Below are 23,148 nucleotides of genomic sequence, written 5' to 3'. Positions count from 1 at the left end.
AGAAAGTAGAGGTAAGAACAGCACTGGTTTTAGGTACTATTTCATCTATTTTATAATTATCAGTATCCTTGCTTTGCTCAGATGGTCTCTTTAATTTTTGCTACCTGTGTAGGTCAGGTGACCTCTAGCTCCGCCCCCTCAGGTTGCCTTCTGTTATCATTGTTACTAGTGAAGTCAGCAGGACCAACATGGGGAAATGAAGGAACAAAAAAAGTTGAAGGTATTATCAAAATATACTCGCATGGATGACCAGCTTTAGGGCTGGCGATACAGTCTGCCCATGATTTTCACTGCAGACGTAGGTAAGACATTTCTCTTCACTATTCTTCTTGTTCAAAGGAAGGCCTATGCTGACTTCACTGGCTCTCAGAGAATCTTGCAAAGACCTATGATGTAAGATTGAAGAATCTTTAATTCTCATTGCACAACTTGACTAAATCTGTAGCATGGGATTGCATGGAAAAGAAAACCCAAAACCTGCAATAAAAATGGTCAAAGTTGTTTTCATTAAAGTTTGTTTTGAAAAGAGACTGAAGCATATTTCTCTTCCATTATGGGTAAATCTATTTGAAAAGGTAAATTGTTGGATTTTGTTATTGGTAACATATTTTTGAATATTCAAAATGAATAAGAATTATCAATGTGTGGCCATGGCTCTGAATACTTAAATAATTTTGCTTCCACCATATCACATTCTATGTGCTTGACATTGACTCCACCGAAATTAATGGTTTTCTAAGTGCATTCTTAAATATTAGACATTGTTGCATGTTGTGAAGAAAAAAGGGGAAATGCCATTCTATAAAGAAATGGCATCTTCTTGACTGCTACTAAGTTCCATGCAAGTGATCTAAATGCTATTTTTGTACCTGCAGGTTTTAAATCCATTTTACATGTTCCAAGCCTTTACCCTAACTTTGTGGCTGTCTCAAGGTTACATAGAATACTCTGTGGCCATCATCATCTTGTCAGTTATCTCCATTGTCTTAAGTGTGTATGATTTGCGACAGGTAAGAGATAAAACCACTGTTGGAGTCTATTTAGTTTCTGGCTGCATAAGAAGCAAAACCTATGGAATTGTCATTGACAGCAAGGAGTTGCTTTGTTAAACATATGTCATAACAAAGAAAAAAGCAAGGGCTTACTAGATATGGGATCTCAGGAAGAGGCCTTCAGGCATACTAGGTAGATTTAAATGTTTTTGCTAACTCTGATTATCAACTGAAGGCTTCATTGAGTACTATATCTAGAAAGACTCTGAAGGTGTGCCTGAATATGATGGGGAAGAAGGTTGTGATGGATTAACGATGCCAGCCATAGGTTTAGGAGAATGAGTGGCAGCATCTTAACCATGTGTTTTATTTAGTCAAGACTCTTTCAGTTTGCAATGCTAGAAATCCAACTTAAGCTACATTAAGCAACTCATATAAGACATTTCAGGGTCATTTTTACTTTGGGCATAGATGGATCCAGGTACAGTACTCAAACAATGGTTAGGAATCTGTTTCTCTTTTTCTTTGAACCCTGCTTTACCAGAGGGCTACTCAAAGTATGGTCTGTGGACTGATGCTACTCTGCAAACTCTTTGTTATCTGTCTGTGTTTCAGTAAATACTACTGAACTTGAGAGCAGGCGCCGCTTATGCATTTTTTAATAGTAATGTGATATTGCCCCAACATTCAGCTATATGATTATTTTTTTAGAAATTATGGTTTAAGTAATAATATTTTACTGTATGTGTACTTTACACCCAGATAGAGACTCTCCATATAATAGTAAAGATGGCTATAGCAATCTCAGACATATATTTCCTTCAGGGCCCATAATCTCAGATGAAGAGGGAGATCTTCCCTTTACTAATGTCTATGTCAACATCCTCCATGGACCTTGGTTGGACCAGCTGGAAGCAGGAAATGGCAGTGTCCACATGCTTTCATTTGCCTCCAAACCCTCTTTCTTTGAGTTCTTCTAACTCGGTATTTCAATCTATGTTCCTTCATGTTGCAAAGATATGCTATTTTCCCTTGTGATAAAGTGTTCTGCCATTGGGGACTCCAATTTAGTTTTCACTAGATGCTTTATCTGTTTTTCATGCATGCACATTCTTAATCAGAACATGGTTTTTAAGAGCTTCACATTTCCCTTTCCTCCTAAGGCCTCTCGTAGGCTGTCCTTCTAACTCCTAGACTCCTGTATAAATGCCAACCTTTCTCATTAGTGATAGTAAGTTCACAGTTTATGAGCTTTCCCTCTCTCTTACCATCATTGTTCATCTTATAGCCATTTAAAATCTTCCTTTTTAAAAAATTCAGTCTTATAAATGACATAACAACACATTCTGAAATAGTATTTAGCTCAATGTTACTTATAACTCAACAGTTCCTCTAAGTCTCAGATTCCCAGAGCATCTTTCTAGAAAGTGTTCTACTACTTTGTTTTATATTCATCACACTAAATCATGAGGCAACCCCAAAACGGCGTCTAACTGTATTTGTTGTATCTTTTTGAAAACTTGACTGTAGAATTAGCTTTTTAGAGATGGTGAGCAATGGTGCTTGTGTCAGCCTGTCAATTCTATTGAACTATTGAAACCATCTACTGTCAAGCTTCAGTCTTCATCAAGAGAAGAGGAAACTAAGATACAGGGAGCTTGTTCCAGATCATAAAGTAGGTGTGTGACAGAGTCAGGAATTCTGGCTCCTCATAAAATGAAATTCTACTTCATGTACAATATTTCTTTAGCAGAATGACCTTTCCAAAGTAGCACCATAGCTGGGGATGAAGTCAAACATAAATGTGAGAGGAGAGATGAATTCTAGTTCTCAATAAACTCTGGGTATATGTCAGTAAGGCAGACGTGGAGGTGTTTAAACAAGCCTAACTGAAAGAGACATTCTGACTCTATGTCAGCCACTCAACAAACATTAGGTCTAATATTGGCTTTATATCTGGTGCTAGATCCTATAAATTTGAGTTATGAAGTGTTTGATGAGAAATGAAAGAAAGGCAATATATATTTAAAGAGTTAGAAAATAGGATCTAACATTGAAAGGTTAGATGAATGAAGATACTTTGAGTGAGGAGTAGAAAGGCTTTGTTTCGTTTATTTGTTTGTTTCTGTTGTTTATTTCCTTTTTAAAAAAGTGAGTGCCTGAGTGTTTTCCTTCATGAACTAATTTAAGTCATAAGAATATTAACAGGGACCAGTCACCTCCCTTTGATGGTGGCAAATCCTTTTTGTCTGGCTGTCAAGTCAGGCTGTCCTGGTGAACTCTGGGCATTTGAGCAAAAACATGTAAATAGACACCAGGACAGTAAAAAATCGGACACATTCTGCTCAGCCATAGTAGGAAATTATAGTGTCCCAAACTTTCACCTTTGTCACTTGATAAAGGTATGCAATGTGAAGCCCCCAAATCGAATTTCTAGTTTCTGGTTTTTGAGAAATCTTTGCTTTAATAGATTAACTAATTTGATACCTGCAAGCCACTCATATTCTTTCTGGCTTAAGTCAAACATCAGTGAATATAGCTCTCCCTGCCACGTGCTTCATTCCACTGGGAAGACATTTACACACCATCACCTGAATATATCATCACAAACCATATCAGTGTTCTGAGGAAAAACACAGAACACTCTGAGGACTTTCGGCAGAGGGATCTTACCTAGTCAAGTTGAAAATTCCCTCCTTACCACTCTTATTTGTGTTACTTGATATTATTTGTTACTTGACACCTTAGTAATCAACTCTCTCAGCTATAAGATATGTGTGTGTGTGTGTGTGTGTGTGTGTGTGTGTGTGTTTGATGTTAGAGTTGAGAGAATTAAATGAAACAATGACTTTGAAGTATTGATGTCCCTGTATATTGTGGGCACTCACCAAAGGTTAGTTCTTGTTATCATTGCTATTGCTGTTTTTATTATTATTTCTGGAATGAGGAAAGTAAGCAAATGGAACAATGGAAGGGACACAGAGATTGAAGGGAGGAGCCCTATACATAACTTGAACAAGGAGGTAGCACGGGAACATCCTGGGACAGGGCTTCTAATGACCACTGACTCATTAATTGTGTGACTCTATGGATTCTCTTCTCCTCCCTGTGCTCATTTTCCTCAGCTGTAAATGGTGGAGGCTAAACTCTGTTTCTCTAGGTACCACCTTTGTAGGGGTTTATCAAGTTTTGCCAGGACCCCCAGTAAGGAATGCAAATAACGCACTCGAAAACTTTAAAACAATAATAGGAAACTTCCTGGCCACTAGAAACCAGGAGCATGTGTTCCAGACTGGAGTCAATTCCTGTAAGACTTTATTAGGTGTCGGACTATCCAGAAAAACTACTCGGTCAGGATTTGTACCCATAATAGAAATCAATTTAAACTACTGCAATCACAAAAGGGACATTTATTATAAATATGCAACAGTAGCTCATGAAACCCAAGGACATAAAGTACAGAGGGACTTCACCAGGGCTGGACCCAGGAGCTTGGGTTACTCTGTCCAGCCTTCTATTCTGACAGATATGGAATGAAGTGCACGTATTTTGGAGCAAGTGCTCCCTCCCCTGCACCCAAATCTTCTTCTCTGAGAATTGGGAGCACCCAGAGCTGTGGCAGCCTGCAACTAGTTTGTTCCATATGGCTCTCTCCCTCCACTGGCACAATTAGTTGGTACCAATGATACTTGCTCCAGTGGAATCCAATCCAGCAACAGGAATGATGTCAACATATCTTTTTACCTGGGATCATAGAAGAAGGGCTTGAAGCTGCTGGTCGTGCTCTGTTTGGAACGTGATCTGAGAAATGATGCATAGCTAGGACAAGGGTGGCTACCCTTCATCCCTGTATGTGGACAAGCAGAAAAAACTTCTGCAGAGAAAGAGAGCAAGAGAATGAACCAAGTATATGAGACACAGATATGAGCAATGTACAATCCAGCAGAGACAGAGAAGTAACCTGTGCCTCATGGCGTTTCCTTTTCCTGTTTGGAGCCCTTGAGAGACCTGGCTGCACTTCCCATATTAGGTTCATAAGACATCCCTGCATCCTCACAAATTCTCATCTACTGCATAAACCAGCTTAACTAGTTTCTCTTACTTACGATCAATGAATCCCAAGTAAATGTGATATTACCACTTGATCCATTAAGCCCCCTAGAATGTTTCCACAGTTTCCCATCTTAAATACTGTCTTTGTCCTACATTTCCCACCTCTGTATTTATGACAAATTTCAATCTCTCTTTCAAAATTCTTTTACAATGTCCATTTCTACATTCAGAACTCAGGTATACCTTTCTTTAAGGAAAAACAAAAGAAATCTAGAAATTCCTGTGTGGGAGTTAGGGGAAGGTTTGCAGGAAAAATATTAGGTTTGATTCTGTATTCTAGAGGGCCATGTTTCAGTGACAGAATTACTCGATATTCCTGAACTCCTAACCTATTAAATCAAACTATCCAGGAAAATCACAGGAACTTGCATTTTTAAACTATTTTCTAACAGATGATTGTTATGTATGCTAAAGGTTTAAGAGCTATTGCTTTAGGAGAAACTACCAAAGGAAAAATTCAAGTACTAAGATCCCAAATACATCTATCTATCTATCTATCTATCTATCTATCTATCTATCTATCTATCATATTTTTTCACTCTTTTTATTCTGTAAGATGCATGGAAATACAAGTTCATATGGAGACTCATTTATGTATTTATTAATTTGTTTTTTAAAGCAGGATCTTACTATGAACATTAATCTGGAACTTGCATTTTTTATTTTATAATATATAAAATGGCCATCCACCAAGTAATTGAATAATTCTAAATCATGTTTAAAATAAAGGTGTGGTATTCCATGGTACCGTATCATAATTTACTTAATCATTATCTTATTTATGGAAAATAATGGGTTCCTCTCCAATTTTACCACCACAAATATGTTGAATTAAACATAACTACAATATAGGTGTGTCCTCATATATTAGTATTTTAATTTTTTTTTTAGCAAAGTAGCCAAAAGCCAAGTTTCTGTAAAAAAAAAAAAAAATGTATATTTTTTGGGTACTAATAGATACAGTGATATTATTCCCCCAAATTAAGTTTATTCTCCTATCAGCAACATATTAGAGTATTCATTTCCCCAGATCCTCACCCACATTTGGTGTTATATATTGATATTGAATTTTTTTTCAATCTAATATTTTTTTAAAAAATTGTGTTTCATTAATGTTTTAATTTATATTTCCCTGATTAGTAGTGGAAAGAGATTCATTTTTCTTTGTCTGATAAAGATTTGCCTTTTTCTTTCTATTTACTGCCTCTTTACATCTATCATATATGTGAAAGTTTGTTTTTAGTCTATCTTTTTTTTCTTCACCTTGAATGTGTCTAGTCAAATATATTTCTCTTTTCTTTGTGCTTTCTGGGTTTCCTGTTTTGCTTATAAATATTTTCTCTTCCAAAATTAGGTAGTCTCTGTTTTTCTATTTGTAATTTTCTTAATATTTATTTTAAAATCCTTAATGGAATTTAAACATTTAGGTTCTACATTTTAACAGAATTCCTAAATGACTTTGTACAAAATAGTGACTAACATGGGAACTTCATGTGATGGCACTGTTGCAGAATATTTCTTTAGAAAGAAGACACTAATCCCATTACCAGTTAGTATTTGCTAATAGAAGCTTTTCTGACCCAGCCTGTAAGGCATCTTGTAACACTATATGAAATAAGCCAGTTTCCTGACACTGTATCTTTACAATTTAAATCATAAATCCTCAACAGCCAACATCTGTTTAGTACTTTACGTTTTGCAATGGGCTCCCACACCCGTAATGTATGTGCTTGTGTGGGGCATGGCAAAGTGTAAACTGATACACAAACGATTATTAGATCCTCCCACTACCTGACAGGGAGCGACAGGGGAATCAGGGAGGTGAAGTGACTTGCTCATGCTCACTTAGTGGCCATAGACCTTAGCCCCTGATTTCCTGACTCCAAGTCAAGACCAACACACTATCTGTCCCATTGAGCAAAATCTCAGAGACCTGTGAGCTTCCTTGGGGCAGTAAGTAATTGTTTGATAATTTTATATCAAAAAAGCAGATTTGGAGAAGGGTGTTGGTAGGAATAAAAGGAGTATCTACTGCCATCTCCCAGTCATGCTAAATAAATGTATGCTTTTGAAAATTGTGAGAGGGGAGATGTCGACAGGAGTGGAATCAGATATACTCCTGTACTTACTGTAGCCCTAAATCATGCTGCACAGAGGGAGGTTACCTTGCCTAAGCCAAGACACACCCTGGTCAGTCCATTTCTGACAAGTTTGGTGTAGGTTTGAGGGCAAACCTTGACACTCAACTACATTTCCATTGAACTGTATTGCATACTCCATTGCTGGCTCCATGGGCAGCTGCTAGAAATAGCGCTGAGAGTGTCTGGCCCTTAGTGCTTCATTCATGACTGAACTGGGCTCAAGAGACACCTGAGTTAATGCCCTCATTACTCATCTCTGGAGGAAATCCAGCCACAGAAACACAAGGACACACAGCAACAGATGCCGAATAATAACTCTATGCAAATTAGTCTCGATAACTGACGCTGGTCCCACTGAACAGGGACTGGAGAACCAGAGGGAGCCTAATGAAAATCAGGCAGGGAGCTTCGAAATCATGGCAAGCATCGCAGCACTTGCTTTCTCCTAGCCGGTTGGTTGTCATAGAAACCTGTGTTGGTAGAGTTTCTGAGTACATTAGCTCAAAAAGGATGCTTACATTATCCTGTTCCAGTGTTGTTGGGAGAAGTAGAATAATTCAGTTCTATTAAATAAATATTTGCCAAGGGCCTACTATGGACAGACTTCAGGGTATACATAGATGAAGAAAATACATGGTCTCTTCTTTGAACCACCTGACTCACAGGGTAGACCTGACAAGAAAACAGACAGCTATACTGGAATGTGATCAGTACAGTAATATAGGTGGGGACACAGAGAACAGAACAATTAATTCTTCCTGGTAATTAAGTGAGGGACTTGTGGAGTGGAGGTGACATTTGAACAGAGCTTTACGTAAAGGATTAGAAAGAGTTTGTTAGTGGAAAACTGTGGTGAACATTCTAGGGAATAGCTTGAGCAAAGGCAGGGAAGCATGGCAGTTTACACAGAATGCTAAGTCTGATAAACAAATCCAGTTTTATGCCATAATGAGTTTTGAGAATTACAGTCAAACATTATTAACTCATAGTTCACCATTCCAAATACGTTGGTTATCATCCTCTTAAGTTAGGTTGAAGTTACCATGGCATTGACGAAAAGAGTTTGCTAAGCAAGAAAATAAAGACATTTATAAGGAAGGGTGTTTGTCTTCTTAAAGGGAAAAGAGCTGTTTTCAAGCTCTTTAGGAGAACATATGCTTCAACAGAAAAGGCTTTAGCGTCAGATGAACCTGGGTTTGATTGTCGATCTTAATACTTAGTAAGTAAATGTTTGTGAGCAAGTTATTTTAACATTTTTAAGCCTCTGTTTTTTTTGTTTTGTTATATGTACATTGGAGACAATAACATTTTCATTATAGGATTACTTTAAGGATTAAAAAAAAAGAAGCAAAACATCAAGCAGTATATTCCAAGTGCCTGGCACATTGTAGTTGCTTAATGTTCTAAACTGTTTAAAGAACAAATAATAGTTTGAGTCATTTATATACCCTGGGTATTTCTTCTATGAAGCTTTGGGGGTTTTGAATAATTCTCTGATACACAAAATAAATCAGTAAATGCCATTTTAGAGCTTGAAGGGAACTTGAAAGTGATCCAATTCAACGTCATCTGTTTACAGATAAAACAAGTACCTCATAAGGTGAAATTTCTTATATGTAGATACTTAGCTGGTTAGTGGGTAAGCCTGATCCACAACTCAGGAATCCTGATGGAATCCAGTGTTCTTGCTACAGAATCACTGCTGACTTTCTCATCGGTATCCATTATTAAAATGGATGTCCCAGCAGGCAAGCCTCAGGAAGTCAAGTTGGGGCGATGAATATGTGCCTAACAATAATATCACTTCTTCCACTCAATTGGTCCAAATGATTGAAGTTTAGCTTTTCATGAAAAATTGAAGTAGACAATGAATTGTTCTATATAAATATTAACACAGAATTCATTATGTCCTCTCAAGAGGAAAGTTGCATAATTGCATGTAATGCTTGTCTTAGCCTGGTGACATTTGTAATGTTAAAAATTATCCACAGAACAGATAAAAATAATTTACTCTAACATCTAAAAGAGAAAAATTGTATTTGCATTAGGATAAAGTCTATGTAAGTATTGTTGACAGCCTTCAGACCTCTTTTACTTAGCGGTATCTAAGTAACGATATCCACACAGAGATGGGCAGTGCCTTCCAGGTTTGCCCAGCTGCCTCCGCATCCCATTCCCTCCAGCTGATGGTGTCCCCTACAGTCAGCGTGGGGAACTGCGTGGAAGACATCCTCTCTCACCTCTTGCCTTTCATCTCCTGAGTGATTCTAGGAGATGCTGTCTCCATTTCTCCAGGCTGCTTCCCTTTCTTCTGTTTTTGCACAGGGTCATATCTCAGTGAATTCCTCCTCAAGCAAATCTTTCCAGCTGTTGTCCTCAGACAACTGTTTTCCCAACAATAACTTTCTTATTACTCATTAGCACCCTTTGAGCTCTTACCATAGTAATGAGTACTATCCAAAGGGATAACAAAGATAAGAATTAACTAAAACAAACCTCTAAAATAGATATGGCTACTATCTCCACTTTCAGACGAGGAAAAGGGAGTTAAACAGGCTAAATAATTCATAAGAAGCAGCATCAGGACTCCAACAGAGCAGCATGATTCCGCACTGCAGACATAACAAATATGAAAATCCTCCAGTTCATGCAGGAGGGGATGGCTGTTCCACATACAATCAAAACACAACCCAAATATTCACAGGTTCTTAAAATAGAAAACCACTTACAAATCACATTCAGCTTTGTTGTTTTCCAGGCAGGGAAACAGAAGCCCAGAGAGGGGAGTGACCTATTTATCATCTTATTCTTCCCCAATCTAACTGTGCATCCTCTAGAAGTAAAGACTCTGTGCTTAAGTCCTTGGGAAGAGTGGCTGTGCATTACATTTCCTGGGATTGAAATACAATTAACCTAATGAGCGTCTTTGCTGCTGCAAATAGGGGGTTGATGGAGTAGGGGTTGAGCCAGGAAGTAGGGACATCAAAAGTTGAACTTGAGTCTTTGCCCAGAATCAGTTTGGCTGTGACAGCAAACTCGGCATTTACCATATTGGGATCACGGGGTGTTGGGGTTATAAACTGTCTAATATTTACACGTTGACTTTCAATTGGTAGCAATCGGTTAAGCTGCACAAGCTTGTGGAGGATCACAACAAGGTCCAGGTTACAGTCATCGTAAGAGGCACAGGTATGTGTTCCGCCATCTTCAGCATCCCAGTGTTTCAGGGCGGAATGGTCTCACTTGTTGTTGGTTGTTAGTCAAGGAGAGAAAGTTTCCCGGTTGAACCCAGGACTGGGGCTCAGGTGGGGCAAACAAGGCATCTGAGATGCAAAATTTAAGAAGGCAAGGTCACATAAATGCTGACCTGCAACCACAGGACCCTGAGAGGGAGCACCGAGTTGAATTTTACACCCTAGGTACCTCACATGTCTCATCCTCTTCCCAGTGCTGATTAAACCATTCCTACTCAATGTCTGGGTCACACTAAATTTCCTCAGCCCTCCATGTTTCATTCATCTGAATGTTACTGGGTAAGCCTTGTGAAGGCTTTTTGATTTCCCTAACTAACCATTCCAAACAGACTCTTCATCATATATTTTGATATCCAGATACATAATTATCCAGAGCCATCATAGGCCTGAATGAGGCTTGTAATGGCTGGCTGAACATTTAGGATTTGCTCTTACTGAGCCTGGGGTGGGAGGTGGCTCTCTCTGTGAGGAGTGAGGAGTTACACCCCAGGGCAGCAGAATGTGTCTGGAGGGTTTACGAAAGATCATCCCAATCCAAGGACAGAGTGTGCGACAGGGAGTCAGGAACCCAGCCCAGGAGAGAAAGCAGCAGCAAAGGGGCAGTCCTCTGTTAACTAGCGCCTGTGAGTGTCCTCTGTGGGCAGAGCACTGTCTCATGTACTAGGATCAAGATGGGGTCTTATTGCTGAGCTAATCCTTTTCTATGGTTCAGGAATCATTTCCCTAATTCCAGTTTCTGGGAATTTGTGATTGAGTGGAAAGGGCCTGGGGCACATGAGCACGCAGGGTTGTTCTTGCCAACAGGTTGTTAATAGTTTTCAGTCTCTTCATTCTTAAGTAAAAACAGGGAAAAGTCAGCTAGACATGGAAACTTTGCTGTTGTACAGGTTTACAGGAGCTGGAGTCCCGTCTCTTGGTTCCTGGAGATATCCTCGTTCTTCCAGGAAAATTTTCATTGCCCTGTGATGCTGTCCTGATTGACGGAAGCTGTGTGGTGAATGAAGGCATGCTCACAGGTAGGCAGTTGTCACAGAGTTTCTTCTCTCCTTCCCAACATCTAGGCCAATTGTCAGCAAAGCAGATCAACATACGTGCATAATCACCTGCTTTATAGCAGGCCTATGCTAAGGTATTGAGGCATTGGTGAGGGAGACTCAATATGTGCAAATAGGAAACATTTACCAATATAAACATCAAGGCACAATAAATACAAAACTAGAAGAAAAACCTAATATAACATGTGATTAATTAATTGTCTGATGGGCCGGGTGAATAGAGTGCTTTGTGTTCCGAGTAGGGAGAGACAATGCTGTACTGCACACTGTCTTCATAAATATGAGAGGAGTTTATACACCTGTCCAACAAAATGCAACCTAAAAAACACCAACTGTCACAATTGGCAGGGCGTAGAGATTTTATCCATCTCTGCTCTCAATAGATGGAAATCTGAGCCCCATGTTTCATTGAGAAGGTGGTTGAGTTGAACCTTCTGGGAAAGGCAGTATACCAGTTCTGTTCTTTAGAATCATATTTCTAGATAATCTCACTGAGCAGAAAGCCAGTTTTCTAGTTATGGTTTAAAACGTCCTTGTTCTCATTTGTACTTTGTAAAGTGCCCTTGAATTTGTGTAATTAGTAAGGCACGATTTGCAAAATACTCTTTAGGGAAAAAAAAAAAAGCCCCCCCCAAAACAAAAAACAGAACAACAAAAAAAATGCAGGAACATCATAATGAGAGAAGAAGAGACTATACATCAACACAAAAATAGAAACTATTTGTCTTTTGTGCTTACAAAATTGTTGCATTTTTTGTTTCCAAATGGCTAAAGACAGGAAAACACACACACACACACACACACACACACAAACACACACACACACACACACACACACACACACACACACACACACACACAGAGTTTAACATCACCTAAATGTAAAGGAAGTTATTATCTATTCCTAAATTATTCAACACACGCAGATTTCATGTTAAAAATGGGTCTGCTTAATTTAAAACTGAGACAAGAAAATGTAGTAAATATAAATATGTTCCATATAATTGCCAACTACCCTTTTAATGTGCTGAAATCTAACTTCCTTATAACGATAGTGAAGAGGATTTGCATACTGATCACATCTCCTATCCAGAGTGTTACCATAGTACCCAATGCGCAAACCTCAAGCCCAAGAAGAATTGCCCTCCTCAGTCAAAGGCAACAACCATCTCCTATTTCCCAGCAGCCTGTCAGTAAAGCACAGTGTCTCTTAGTGGTGACAGAGTGTGGCCGAGAAGACCAGGGAGAACAGCCAGTGGTGTTTACGCCCTGGGTTTACTGACTCGGATGCACTGTTCTTACCTTGATTCTGAGGAAAACTCAGAGAGTTCCAGAGAAGTAGAAATGGGAAACTGTGCTGTCTTTCAACAAATGTGCAAAATTGACCTAAAATGACCTTAAATGGTAAATGGCTTTTCATAGGGTCTGTTTCTAGAAAAATAAGGCCTGAATATCTATGTAATCACCAGCATTAATATCTATGCAACCTAAGTACAGAAGAAAGTCTATTTTAGAGACAGATAACATAAAACAGAAATATATCTACTTCTTTCTTGTTAACTCCTTCAAAAAGATCTAAGGACCACCATGCTCTAAATACTTTATTACTCAGTCTCCATCGATCCTCCCACTCATGTACATACTCATATTTATGGAAAGGATCCCGATGGAACAATCAGATTATGGTTAGATTCCTGAAACTGCAAACATATTCCTAGAGCATTTGTCCATAAATGCGACTTAAGTATATTTTCCCCATGTGCAAAATCGACCTTTGCGTGTACAGAAGTTTTCATTTATGTCAGAAGAAAAGTAGCAAATACTCCCAGCATCTCTATAGCAATTTGAATTTTATAAATCACTTTTATATCTCATTTCATCGTGGCATAAAACAAATTTTTTCTGCCGTCCTTGGAAGCGTGCAGTATGAAGTATCTGGTATAAATCAGACAGTTATCTGCATCCGTTAGCAGGCCCTTCCGATCCTAGTCTTCTGCTTGACAGTGTGCAAGGCATTTGGAAGGGGGATCTGGTCTAGGGCAGCTCTTCTCTCTGGGGCCCCCGCTTCACTCTGGGCTTGGGAAACGTCTCAGGCCTGTCTACCTGGAAAAGGAGTCAGACCCAGGTGCATTTGGCACTCAGTTTACACAAACTTCTGGAATGTTTCCATACCCTACTTTGGTGCAGGCCCCTTCTCTCAGAGACATACAATATTGAAGTTTCCTTTGGATTTTCTTCCAACTCCCAGCCCAGGGATTTTTATTTAGCTACAAAAGTAGTAGCGGAAAGGCTTGGTAAACAGGAAAAGCTTTGTTCTGACTCTCAAGTAGTGTCTGAAATTCATGATTAAATTTATGAATGACTTTTGAAACCCAAAAGCCAGTTATCACCTCTCTGTCCTTTTTATATTTTTTGTCTGCTTCCTGAGGCAATGATCCCCTTCAAGGTCTAGCTCCTCACGAAGCAGTCAAGAGTAAAAAAGGAATACCATTGGGGAAATTCCATTAATATAATGAAATTCTCTCTTGGCATAGCAGCTAATTTTTTCTTAGTTCTTGTATGTATTGGGCACTGTGCCATCATCTTACATATGTTATTTCATTTAATCCACAGCTGTATAAGGCGGAGACTATAAGGCCCAGAGAGGGTAAATAATTTGCCCAAGGTCACACAGTTTAAAAGTGGTGGAGCTGAGATTTGGATTCATTCGTTTATCCATCCGTTCATTCATTCCACAAATGTTTGTTAGCCCCTAGTATGGAGCAGACACTCTGCTAAGTGCTGGGGATACCGCAGTAAACAAGGCAGGTAAAATTTCTGCCCTCATGGAGCTGACATTTTAGTAGGGAGACGGAAAACATGAAAATAGGTAAGAGACATACATTTCTGTCAATTTTAAGTTCTACGAAGAGAATAAAACACTTAACCCCAGGCATTGTGACCTTAGAGCCTATGCTTGGAGTTACTGCCTCCTCATTATCCTAGGGATAGTTGTGGGGGAGAAGGGTGGTATTCAGTCAGCCACAATCCCCTTCCCTCTCCCTCTACTCATTAGAATTATTGATTTATTTGAAATGTATGTGTGGGAAGTGTGCAGTGATTTGAGATGGACACCCAGGACTTTCCCTAAGTGGTTATTTCACATTTATATCCTGTCAGACGAGCTTATAATCAGGTCAGATCTTTTCTTCTTTTTCTGTTTTTCTTTCTTTCTCTTTCTTATTCCCTTCTCCTTTCCTTCCTTTTTTTTTTCATTTATTTATGTGTTCATTCATTTATTCAGTAAAGGTTCAGAAACGCCCACTATGTGTCAGGCACTGTACTGTGTGCTGGAATCACCAAGACAAATGAGGAAACCGTCCCTGCCCTCAAGCATTTTATAGTCTAAGGATCCCAGAAATATAAACAGACAAGAACACGGCTTTTCCAAGACTGTCACCGTGTGGAGGCATCTGGCTTACTGGGGACGAGGGAAAGAATCTCCCTTTTATAGCAGCCAGCATCTTCAGTTCCCGGAAGCCAACTGAACAGTTCATGATACATGTACTTCCGTCTGAAATCCTCTCCAGCCTACTTAAGACCTTCAAACTTTAGTAGGTGAATCCATTCTTTCTTGGGATTCCAAGAAAGGCCAAGCACAAGACTTCTTATTAATATGTGAATATGGTTAAAAGAGACTTGAAAATCATCTCTGTGTAAAATCATCTGATTTGAACCTTATCTCTGGAACACTGTCTTCCATCACCAATGACTTCCATCTCTGGTGATTGAATAGCCAGCTGCCTGTTCCTGGTACTGTTGGTTGTATGTGCAGAAATATTCACTAACCTTAGTCTAATCATAGATTGTGGATTAGTATTCTGTGATCCAAAGGCAGAAAAACATTTGAAATGATCTATAAGTCTGTGCTTTTAAAAAGACTGATTTCAAAACTATGTGGTACAGTGATTTGGAGACTTGCCAAAAGATTCTATCCTTTTTCCAAAGACATTTGGAATGCAACTGATAAATCCACACAATGGATGGGTATCATAATTGTTTTAAAGAAAATGACTAAAAGATACTGCTTGGCTAAAGGAATTTAGCCAAGAATTTCCTGAAGAATATTTAAGACAACTAACACAAATTTTATAGCTTCTTGCATCTTAGGATGTAAAAACTGCACAATGGTAGAAAAGTAGTGTTGAAAAACCCATCATAGAAAAACCTGGGCAATTGTTTTTATTCAATCCAGTCATTGAGCAAAAATATGCATTTTCAACCTATTACACACCAGTAGGGAAAATGAGGAATATAAAATGGTATACATATCAAAGTCCTTGCCCTCAGTTATTAACTGAAGGAGAGATAGAACCTAAATTTATATAACTATAATCAACATAATAGTATTTTCAAATTAGAAATTATGAAATGTTAGCTTGCTAATTGAACTTTAGCAAAAGACTGATGGAATTTTAAATTCATTCTAGTGCTTTTTAAAACGGGGAGCCAGGAAGTGTTATTAACATTTTTATTTTGTCTCTGAAATGTATCCTTTTGGAACTCTGAGCTAATTTTCCTTGTCTCTTAAATATCCTGTCCTATAGCCACCAGGGAAAGGAGAAGAATGCTTTGGCGAAGAATGGGAGTCAGTAATAGGAGGTGCAGGTGGCCTAGTGTAGCTGGAGTTTGGGTAGGAAATAGGAGCAGTGATGCTCAAATTGCGATGGCTTTGACGATCTAGCGAGAGTTTGAACTTTATCAGTAATGGCGATGGGAAAGCCTAAGGAGTTTTGAGGAAAGAACGAGATGGTCCAAGGGGTCTTTGATGGAATTCATCTGGAAGTAGTGTGGGATAACTAAAAGGGCAGGGGGCTAGCGGGAGAAACCAGTTAGGGAGTGTGAAATAATCGGAAAATTATATGTCTATGTCTATGTCTATGTCTATGTCTATGTCTATGTCTATGTCTATGTCTATGTCTATGTCTATGTCTATGTCTATGTCTATGTCTATGTCTGCCCCTGGTTCCTGGCACAAAGCTCCTATACCCTTGTGATAATTTTCTAAGTGATAAGAGCACTAGGAGCATCTTTTGTTTTAATGAGGCGACTCTGGGTGGCTCCTGGATGGAGGCTGCTCACCACAAAGACCAAGCCATGATTTGAACCTTGGAATTTTCAGCCACAGCCTCCATCCTCTAGAGGGGAGAGGGGCTGGAAATGGAGTTGAAAATTGATCATGGCTACGTGAGGAAACCTCCACGTAATCCCAATGGTACTGGGTTTGGAGAGCTTCCAGGTGGGTGAACACATCCACAAATAGGAGGGTGATGCACCCCAAGTCCTGAGCTAGGGACCCTCCCAGGCTTCGTCTTACATATCTCTTCACCCGGCTGTTCATCTGTATCCTTTATCATATTCTTTAATACACCGGTAAACACAGTGTTTGCCTGAGTTCTGTGAGTCACTCTTGCAAATTAATCAAATTCAAGGAGTGGGGTAGTGGTAACCTCAGATTTATTCGTCAGAAACACGGGTGACAATCTGGGTCTGCAGTTGGCATCTGAGGTGGGGTGGGAGCAGTCTTGTGGGACTGAGCCCTTCACCTGTGGGATCTGATGCTGTCTCTGGGTAGATAGTGTCCGAATTGAATTGAGTTAGATTGTAGGACAATCAGCTTGTGTCGAGAATGGCTTGTTGTGGGGTCAGAAGTGTTGTGAATGTGGCAGTCGTGTGAGAGTAAAACAGAAACATAAGGGAAGGATTGGAGGCTTTTTCTAACTTGGGAGATCAAGGAAGGTTGTGGTTGAGATACTTATTAATAAAAAAGATTTATTAGTTCCACGGTAGCCTCAGATTATTCAGAGAATGTGCTTGCACTTCAAAGAGCTAAACACATCACAGCTAATCCATTGTTAATGCAACCACCGTGAGTTAGGTAACGCTTGCCAAAATGATGTCATCGGGACCTCGATGTAAGAGTTCAAGAACGTCCCAGAGAGGCACACTCCCAAGGAAAAAGCAGCAGGCCTCGGGGAATCACTCCACGAGAGAGCAGAGCATGGGAAGAAGAGGAATCAAGGATGATTTTGAGACTGTAAAACTGTGACTTAGCAAGAGAGTGGAACCATGAAGAAACAGGAAAGTCAGGAGGAAGTTTAGGGATGAAAATATTGATGTGCATTTTAGACATGTTGAGTTGGAGAAGCTAGTGGGTTGTCCAGGTTGGGATGAACAGCCCGCAATTGGGAAATACCGAACAAGTGTCCAGGAGAGAGGAAAAGATGAAGACAGATATTACTGATGTATCTCTGTGGAGGTGCTAATTAATGGGAGTAGAGCTGAGATCATCCAGAGACAGAGAGGTCGTCTTGTTATACTGATTTTTATCTTTCACTGCCAGCTCCGAAATGATCACAAAGAATATTTTGAAGATTTTAAGAAAGCATTGTTTCTCATTCATTTGTGTACTTTCAGAGCTGCTTACCTCTCCCTCACACTCAATGTCCCGAGAATCCTCAACTTACTTATCTAGTGCCCAGAGCATACCATGTTTGCTCTCACTTTGCCCAAGACCTCCATCTTCTTCTCCTTAAGGTGGCTAGCCTTACTCTCCTTTCCAATTGTCACTTATTAATTGTCCAGAAAATCTTTCCTGATCCTCAGTTTGGGTTATATCTTCAGATCACCTGCTACTGCTACCAAAATACTTACCCGATTGTATTTTATTAATCATCCGCTGCTATTTACTAGCCTGGCTCCCTGAGCTTTATGAGAGCAGGATTTCTGTCTGTCTTGTTCATTGTTATGGTCCCAGCACCTAGAGCAGTGCCTGGCACAGAATAAGCACTTAAAAACATATTTGTTGAATGAATGGGTCGATGCATAGATAAATGAGTGAATGAAAGGCAAATAATAACAACTACACACATGCTTGATTGTTCCTTCATTGCCTAGAATTGTGCTGGGCACAATTCACCAGAGGAATATTTGACAACTCTTGTTGATAAAACGGGCTTTTTAAAAATTATAACAACAAACTGTGTAGGCCAGGTGTGGCAAATAGGCAGATCTTAAATCAATATTTGAAATATAATCAAGTGTACCCCACTTTGCATCAGCAGCATCACCAAGATCTGTCATCTGACTCAAGGGTTGGGCATTACGACTGGGTTAGCTGTGGTTTGTATACTTTCTTGAAACTGTCAAGCACCAGCTCTGAATAAGCAACAAAGTACAATCATTTTTAGGAGAAAGCATACCTGTTACAAAGACACCATTGCCCCATATGGAGAATACCATGCCCTGGAAATCCCACAGCTTGGAGGACTATCGGAAACATGTCCTTTTCTGTGGAACAGAAGTGATCCAGGTCAAGCCCTCTGCGCAGGGGCCAGTAAGAGCAGTCGTTTTGCAAACAGGTGAGTCAATTTCACTTTTTTAAATAAATTTAGTCCATGATTGGAAATAGGGGAATTGGATTAGGGAAATTCTGTTTAGGATTATGGAGTTTGTCACATTCTGGTTATAACAGCCATACTCATTTCCAATCAGACTCTTATTATCCTAAATTGCCATCATTTCCAATTAAATGGTTCATTGTTAAAACCTTTGTAGATGATGAAGAAAATACAGGGATAAACTACGTTTCCTCAAAGGTAAAACTGTGTTCTTGTTTTTTCCTTATATATATAGGCTTCTTCTTTTTTCTATACCTCCAGAAAAAACAGTTTCAACCACTAACCTTGAAGACTTTCCTTTCAAAGAGCTGCTTGCTGGGTTGTCATTTCAAGGTCCTTGCTGAACCCTTCCACCTGGATTCCCCACAGACACTTCAAAGTTAAGGCATCGAAACGGGAACTCATCCTCCTCTATCGCCTCTTTCTGTTGACAACCTCACCATCTTGCCAGTGTTTTCATATCATCTTAACTCCTCACCTTCTCCCATACCAATAGGGCTCCCCAGTCTGTAAATTCTACAAATACCTTCTCCCTCTCCCTTATCCCCATGGTGGTATTTTCTCCAGGACTTCATCATCTCCTATCTAAACTATTACAACAGAAATAGTCTTTTGACTATTCTTTTCAACTGTTGCCTCAAATATGTTTTCTTGTATTTTGTTCAACCTTTCTCTAACTGTTCCTGAACCTGTCACCACGTCACATGTATAAAACATACCTTGAAGCAGTTTATGCATACCGTACACAAAACGTTTTCAAGATTGCCAAGATTAGTCCCAATCTTTCACATGACATTTCATAGCTAACACTATCCATGATCTGTCCCAGCTCTCATATTCACCCCTGGCCTGGGTTTCTGTCACCCCACATATTCACGGATCTGAAACACACCCTGCACTTGCCTCTCTCTCCTTTACTTGAGTCTATGATTCAATTGTTCTACCCGATTATTTTAAATTTAAAAAATCAAGTTTTGTTTTATGTTTAAAGCAGTCAGTGGGCAGGAGAACATCTCTCAGCCTACTGAGAAGCAGAAGCTAATGGAAACTGTCTGATCTGAGTTTATAAAATGGTAAGGCAACAGAGTAGCGGAAACGCTGCTCCTTTTTTCCAAAGCCTGCAAAGCCATGCTTGAGGAGACCAGATGTTCATTAAGTAGTGGGATTAAGGCATGTTTTATACTTACAATACTGACTCATGTCTAGAATATATGGTAGTCAATCTTAGTTTTTGCCAGTAACTTAGACATTAATGAGTTTCTACTAAGTGCTATGCACTGAGGATTAAAGAAAAAAAAAAAGTGAAGTACTGCTTGTCCTTAAAGATGGTGGTCTGGTGCACGAGACAGATGCATTGACAGCTAACTGAAACACAAAGCACTGATAGATGTCCTATGACCAAGTGTTACAGGGACTCCAAAGAATAGGGGAATTAATTTAGATACAAAGTATAGAAGTAGAATTCTGGAAACATTTATTTGATGAGGTGGCATTTTGAGCCAAGCTCAATAGGATGGGAAAGATTTAACCAATCATAGCAGAGACTTGGAAAGACATGCTTATTTTTTGTCTTCAAAATACGAAGCAAGGATCGCACAGGGGCTTCCTGGGACCAGTGAGCAGTTAAGAGATAAGTCTTGCAATGAAGGGGTAGATCAGGTTGAAGTGGACCTCAACTGCCATGCCTAGAAATTTGAACTTTACTCTAAAAAACAGGGGCTCTGGAAGGTTTTTGAGCATAAGAGTGACGTGATCAGAGGCGTATATATTTAAGAAATTACTCGACTTGTGCCTTGCTTTTTCACCTAATTTTTTTATTATTTTCAGCACATATTTGCACTTTAAAGTCTTCTCTGGGCAGCTCATCTTCTCTGGTCACCGCATCCCTCAGCTCCTTGGTCTTTTCCCCAAACCCACATGTGAGTGGGGAGCTGTGGTGTGAGCCACTGAAGCGCTGACTCCCAGAGCAAGAGAAACTGAGCAGGGCTAACGAAAGCCATTTATAGTTCCCAGCGACATGTGAGAATAATAAATGTAAATACACTGTTAAGTCACAGCAATGTTGTTTGCATTCGATAATCAAATGATCCTCCTAACCAATCCTTAATTCAAAGCCAACCATTTTTGGTTTGGGGGAAAATGTATGAAAGGACCTTACACCACCTGTGATTATCTTCCTGTAGGTTACAATACAGCCAAGGGGGACTTGGTGAGATCCATCCTCTATCCCCGGCCTCTGAACTTCAAACTCTACAGTGATGCCTTCAAGTTCATAGTGTTCCTGGCCTGCGTCGGAGTTGTGGGTTTTCTCTATGCCCTTGGTGTATATATGTCCCAAGGAGTAAGTACTGGGGTTAAGGCTTTCTAATAGCTTGACCCAACTCGGATGGGTTGCAGAAGGTTACCTCTTAGTCCTATCAGTCTGTGAATCAATGCTGTCCAATGGAGCTTGCTTAGATGATGAAAATATTCTGTGCAGTATCTACACTGCCCAGTTTGGTAGCTCTTAACCATATGGGCTTATGAGCATTGATGTGTAGCTAGTGTAATTGAGGAAATGAATTATCAATTTTAATTAATTGAAATATTTCATTAATTTCAATTTAAATAGCCAAATGTTGTTAGTGAAAATTGTATTGGATGGCACAGCTACAAAAGTTGCAAAGTTCACCGCCTCCTTTCACCATGAGAGATTACTGTGTGTGTGGCATTGGTGACACCCAAGCCCAAATAGCCTCAGAAGAAATACATGTTTCTTAAGCCTGATAGGATAGGATGATTTAGCTAATGAGGTCAGTGAGCAGGAAGGACATACTGATTTGAGTGAGCAAATGCAAAGGAAGAAATGCACACGGGTCTTCTGGAACCAGCAAGCAATTCAGAGGTTAAGTCTGGCAAGGTAGAAATAGGCCGGATTGAAAGGGATCTTGAATGCCATGCCTAGAAATTTGGATTATTTGAAAGTGTTGACGTGTTTGAGTGTGTACATCGTCCAGGGCATACCCAACATACCATCTAGTTAATGAGTTGCCCCTGTGTTTTATTAAGTTCTGAAATGAAATTAAATGTCTACTTTTACAGAGCTTCATAATGCATGGACCTTCACTTTCTTTTAAGCTTCTGGGTGTCTGGTTTCATTTGGATTTCTCTCTTAAGAGTTGTGATGGCTGGAGAAGGAAGAGTTGTCACAAATACCTCTGAGGTCCTTTCTAGTCTTGAGAGTCTGATTCTGTTGTGAGCCATGCAGTCTCTTCTGTGAGACATGCTGGGATCTTAGCAGTGCGAGCTCTTAGGGAGAAAGAAAAAAAATGTGAATAGAAGGATCCCAACGTAGGTATGAAACTGGCAGTAGGTGACACACACATCAGTACATTCTGTGTGTTTATGTGTTGGAGGCAGAGAGGGGTCAATACTGGTGGGTAAAGACACAGTCATGTGAATTTGGGGGCAATGTTCATGCTTACACTTGAGCTCCAAGTTGTCCAAACTGAAATAAGCCCCCAGGGAGCATGTCTAGGGCAGGTGAAGGCAGAGGATGCCAAGACATATTGGACGAGTAAAATGGACCCTAAAAAGAGGTAGGCAGACTTTCAAAGCCAGTAGGGCTTGGATTTGAGGCAGTGTGCCAGTTTCATCTGGGAAGCAGGAGTGTTGAGCAGAGAAACAAGCAACAAACCCTCTCCTGTGGACCAGAAAGCCCGGGAAGTGATTGGGGAGGAAGGTTTCCTGGGCAGAACTCAACCCAATATACACCAAAGCAGCAGTGTTAATTGCAGACCCCATCTTCTTGTGGGTCAACACCTGTGGACCTGTTGGTTGCCTCTACTTGCACTGGCTCAGAATTAGACAGATCAGAGTCCTTAAGATCAAAACTCCTCTGTGGCTGTGGGTGGGAAAAGCAGGGAATGATGGATTTTGTGATAAACTGAGATTGGTCCAAAGATGCATCGAGCAGCCTCTACTATTGAACTTGAATCTGTTTCCAGTACTCAGAAGAGCACTTTATGGCCCAAACTATGGTTAATTTCATAAAAAAAAACCTAGATAAGGTTACAGAGGGTAGAGTCAGTAATATTTAGAGCATGTGAAAAGTAAAGCAAGCTTCCCTGCGATTTCACCTTGGTCTTGCCTTTATCAGGTTTGTGAATTTCTTT

The 23,148-nt window shown here is 39.7% G+C and overlaps 1 protein-coding gene across 1 annotated transcript in view; it reads left to right on the top strand.

Moving 5' to 3' along the window:
- ATP13A5 (ATPase 13A5) overlaps positions 1-23,148 on the top strand; it is a 100,361-nt gene that overhangs the window by 25,655 nt on the left and 51,558 nt on the right. The window contains exons 7-11 of the mRNA XM_019723136.2: positions 876-1,010; positions 10,363-10,435; positions 11,388-11,516; positions 18,785-18,955; positions 21,178-21,335. Of these exons, the coding sequence (XP_019578695.2) occupies positions 876-1,010; positions 10,363-10,435; positions 11,388-11,516; positions 18,785-18,955; positions 21,178-21,335 (666 nt within the window). The remainder of the gene's footprint in view (positions 1-875; positions 1,011-10,362; positions 10,436-11,387; positions 11,517-18,784; positions 18,956-21,177; positions 21,336-23,148) is intronic.

This window comes from Rhinolophus sinicus, linkage group LG01 (assembly GCF_036562045.2).
Source record: "Rhinolophus sinicus isolate RSC01 linkage group LG01, ASM3656204v1, whole genome shotgun sequence".
NCBI classification, from domain to species: Eukaryota; Metazoa; Chordata; class Mammalia; order Chiroptera; family Rhinolophidae; genus Rhinolophus; species Rhinolophus sinicus.
This window is presented reverse-complemented; position numbering and strand designations above follow the sequence as displayed.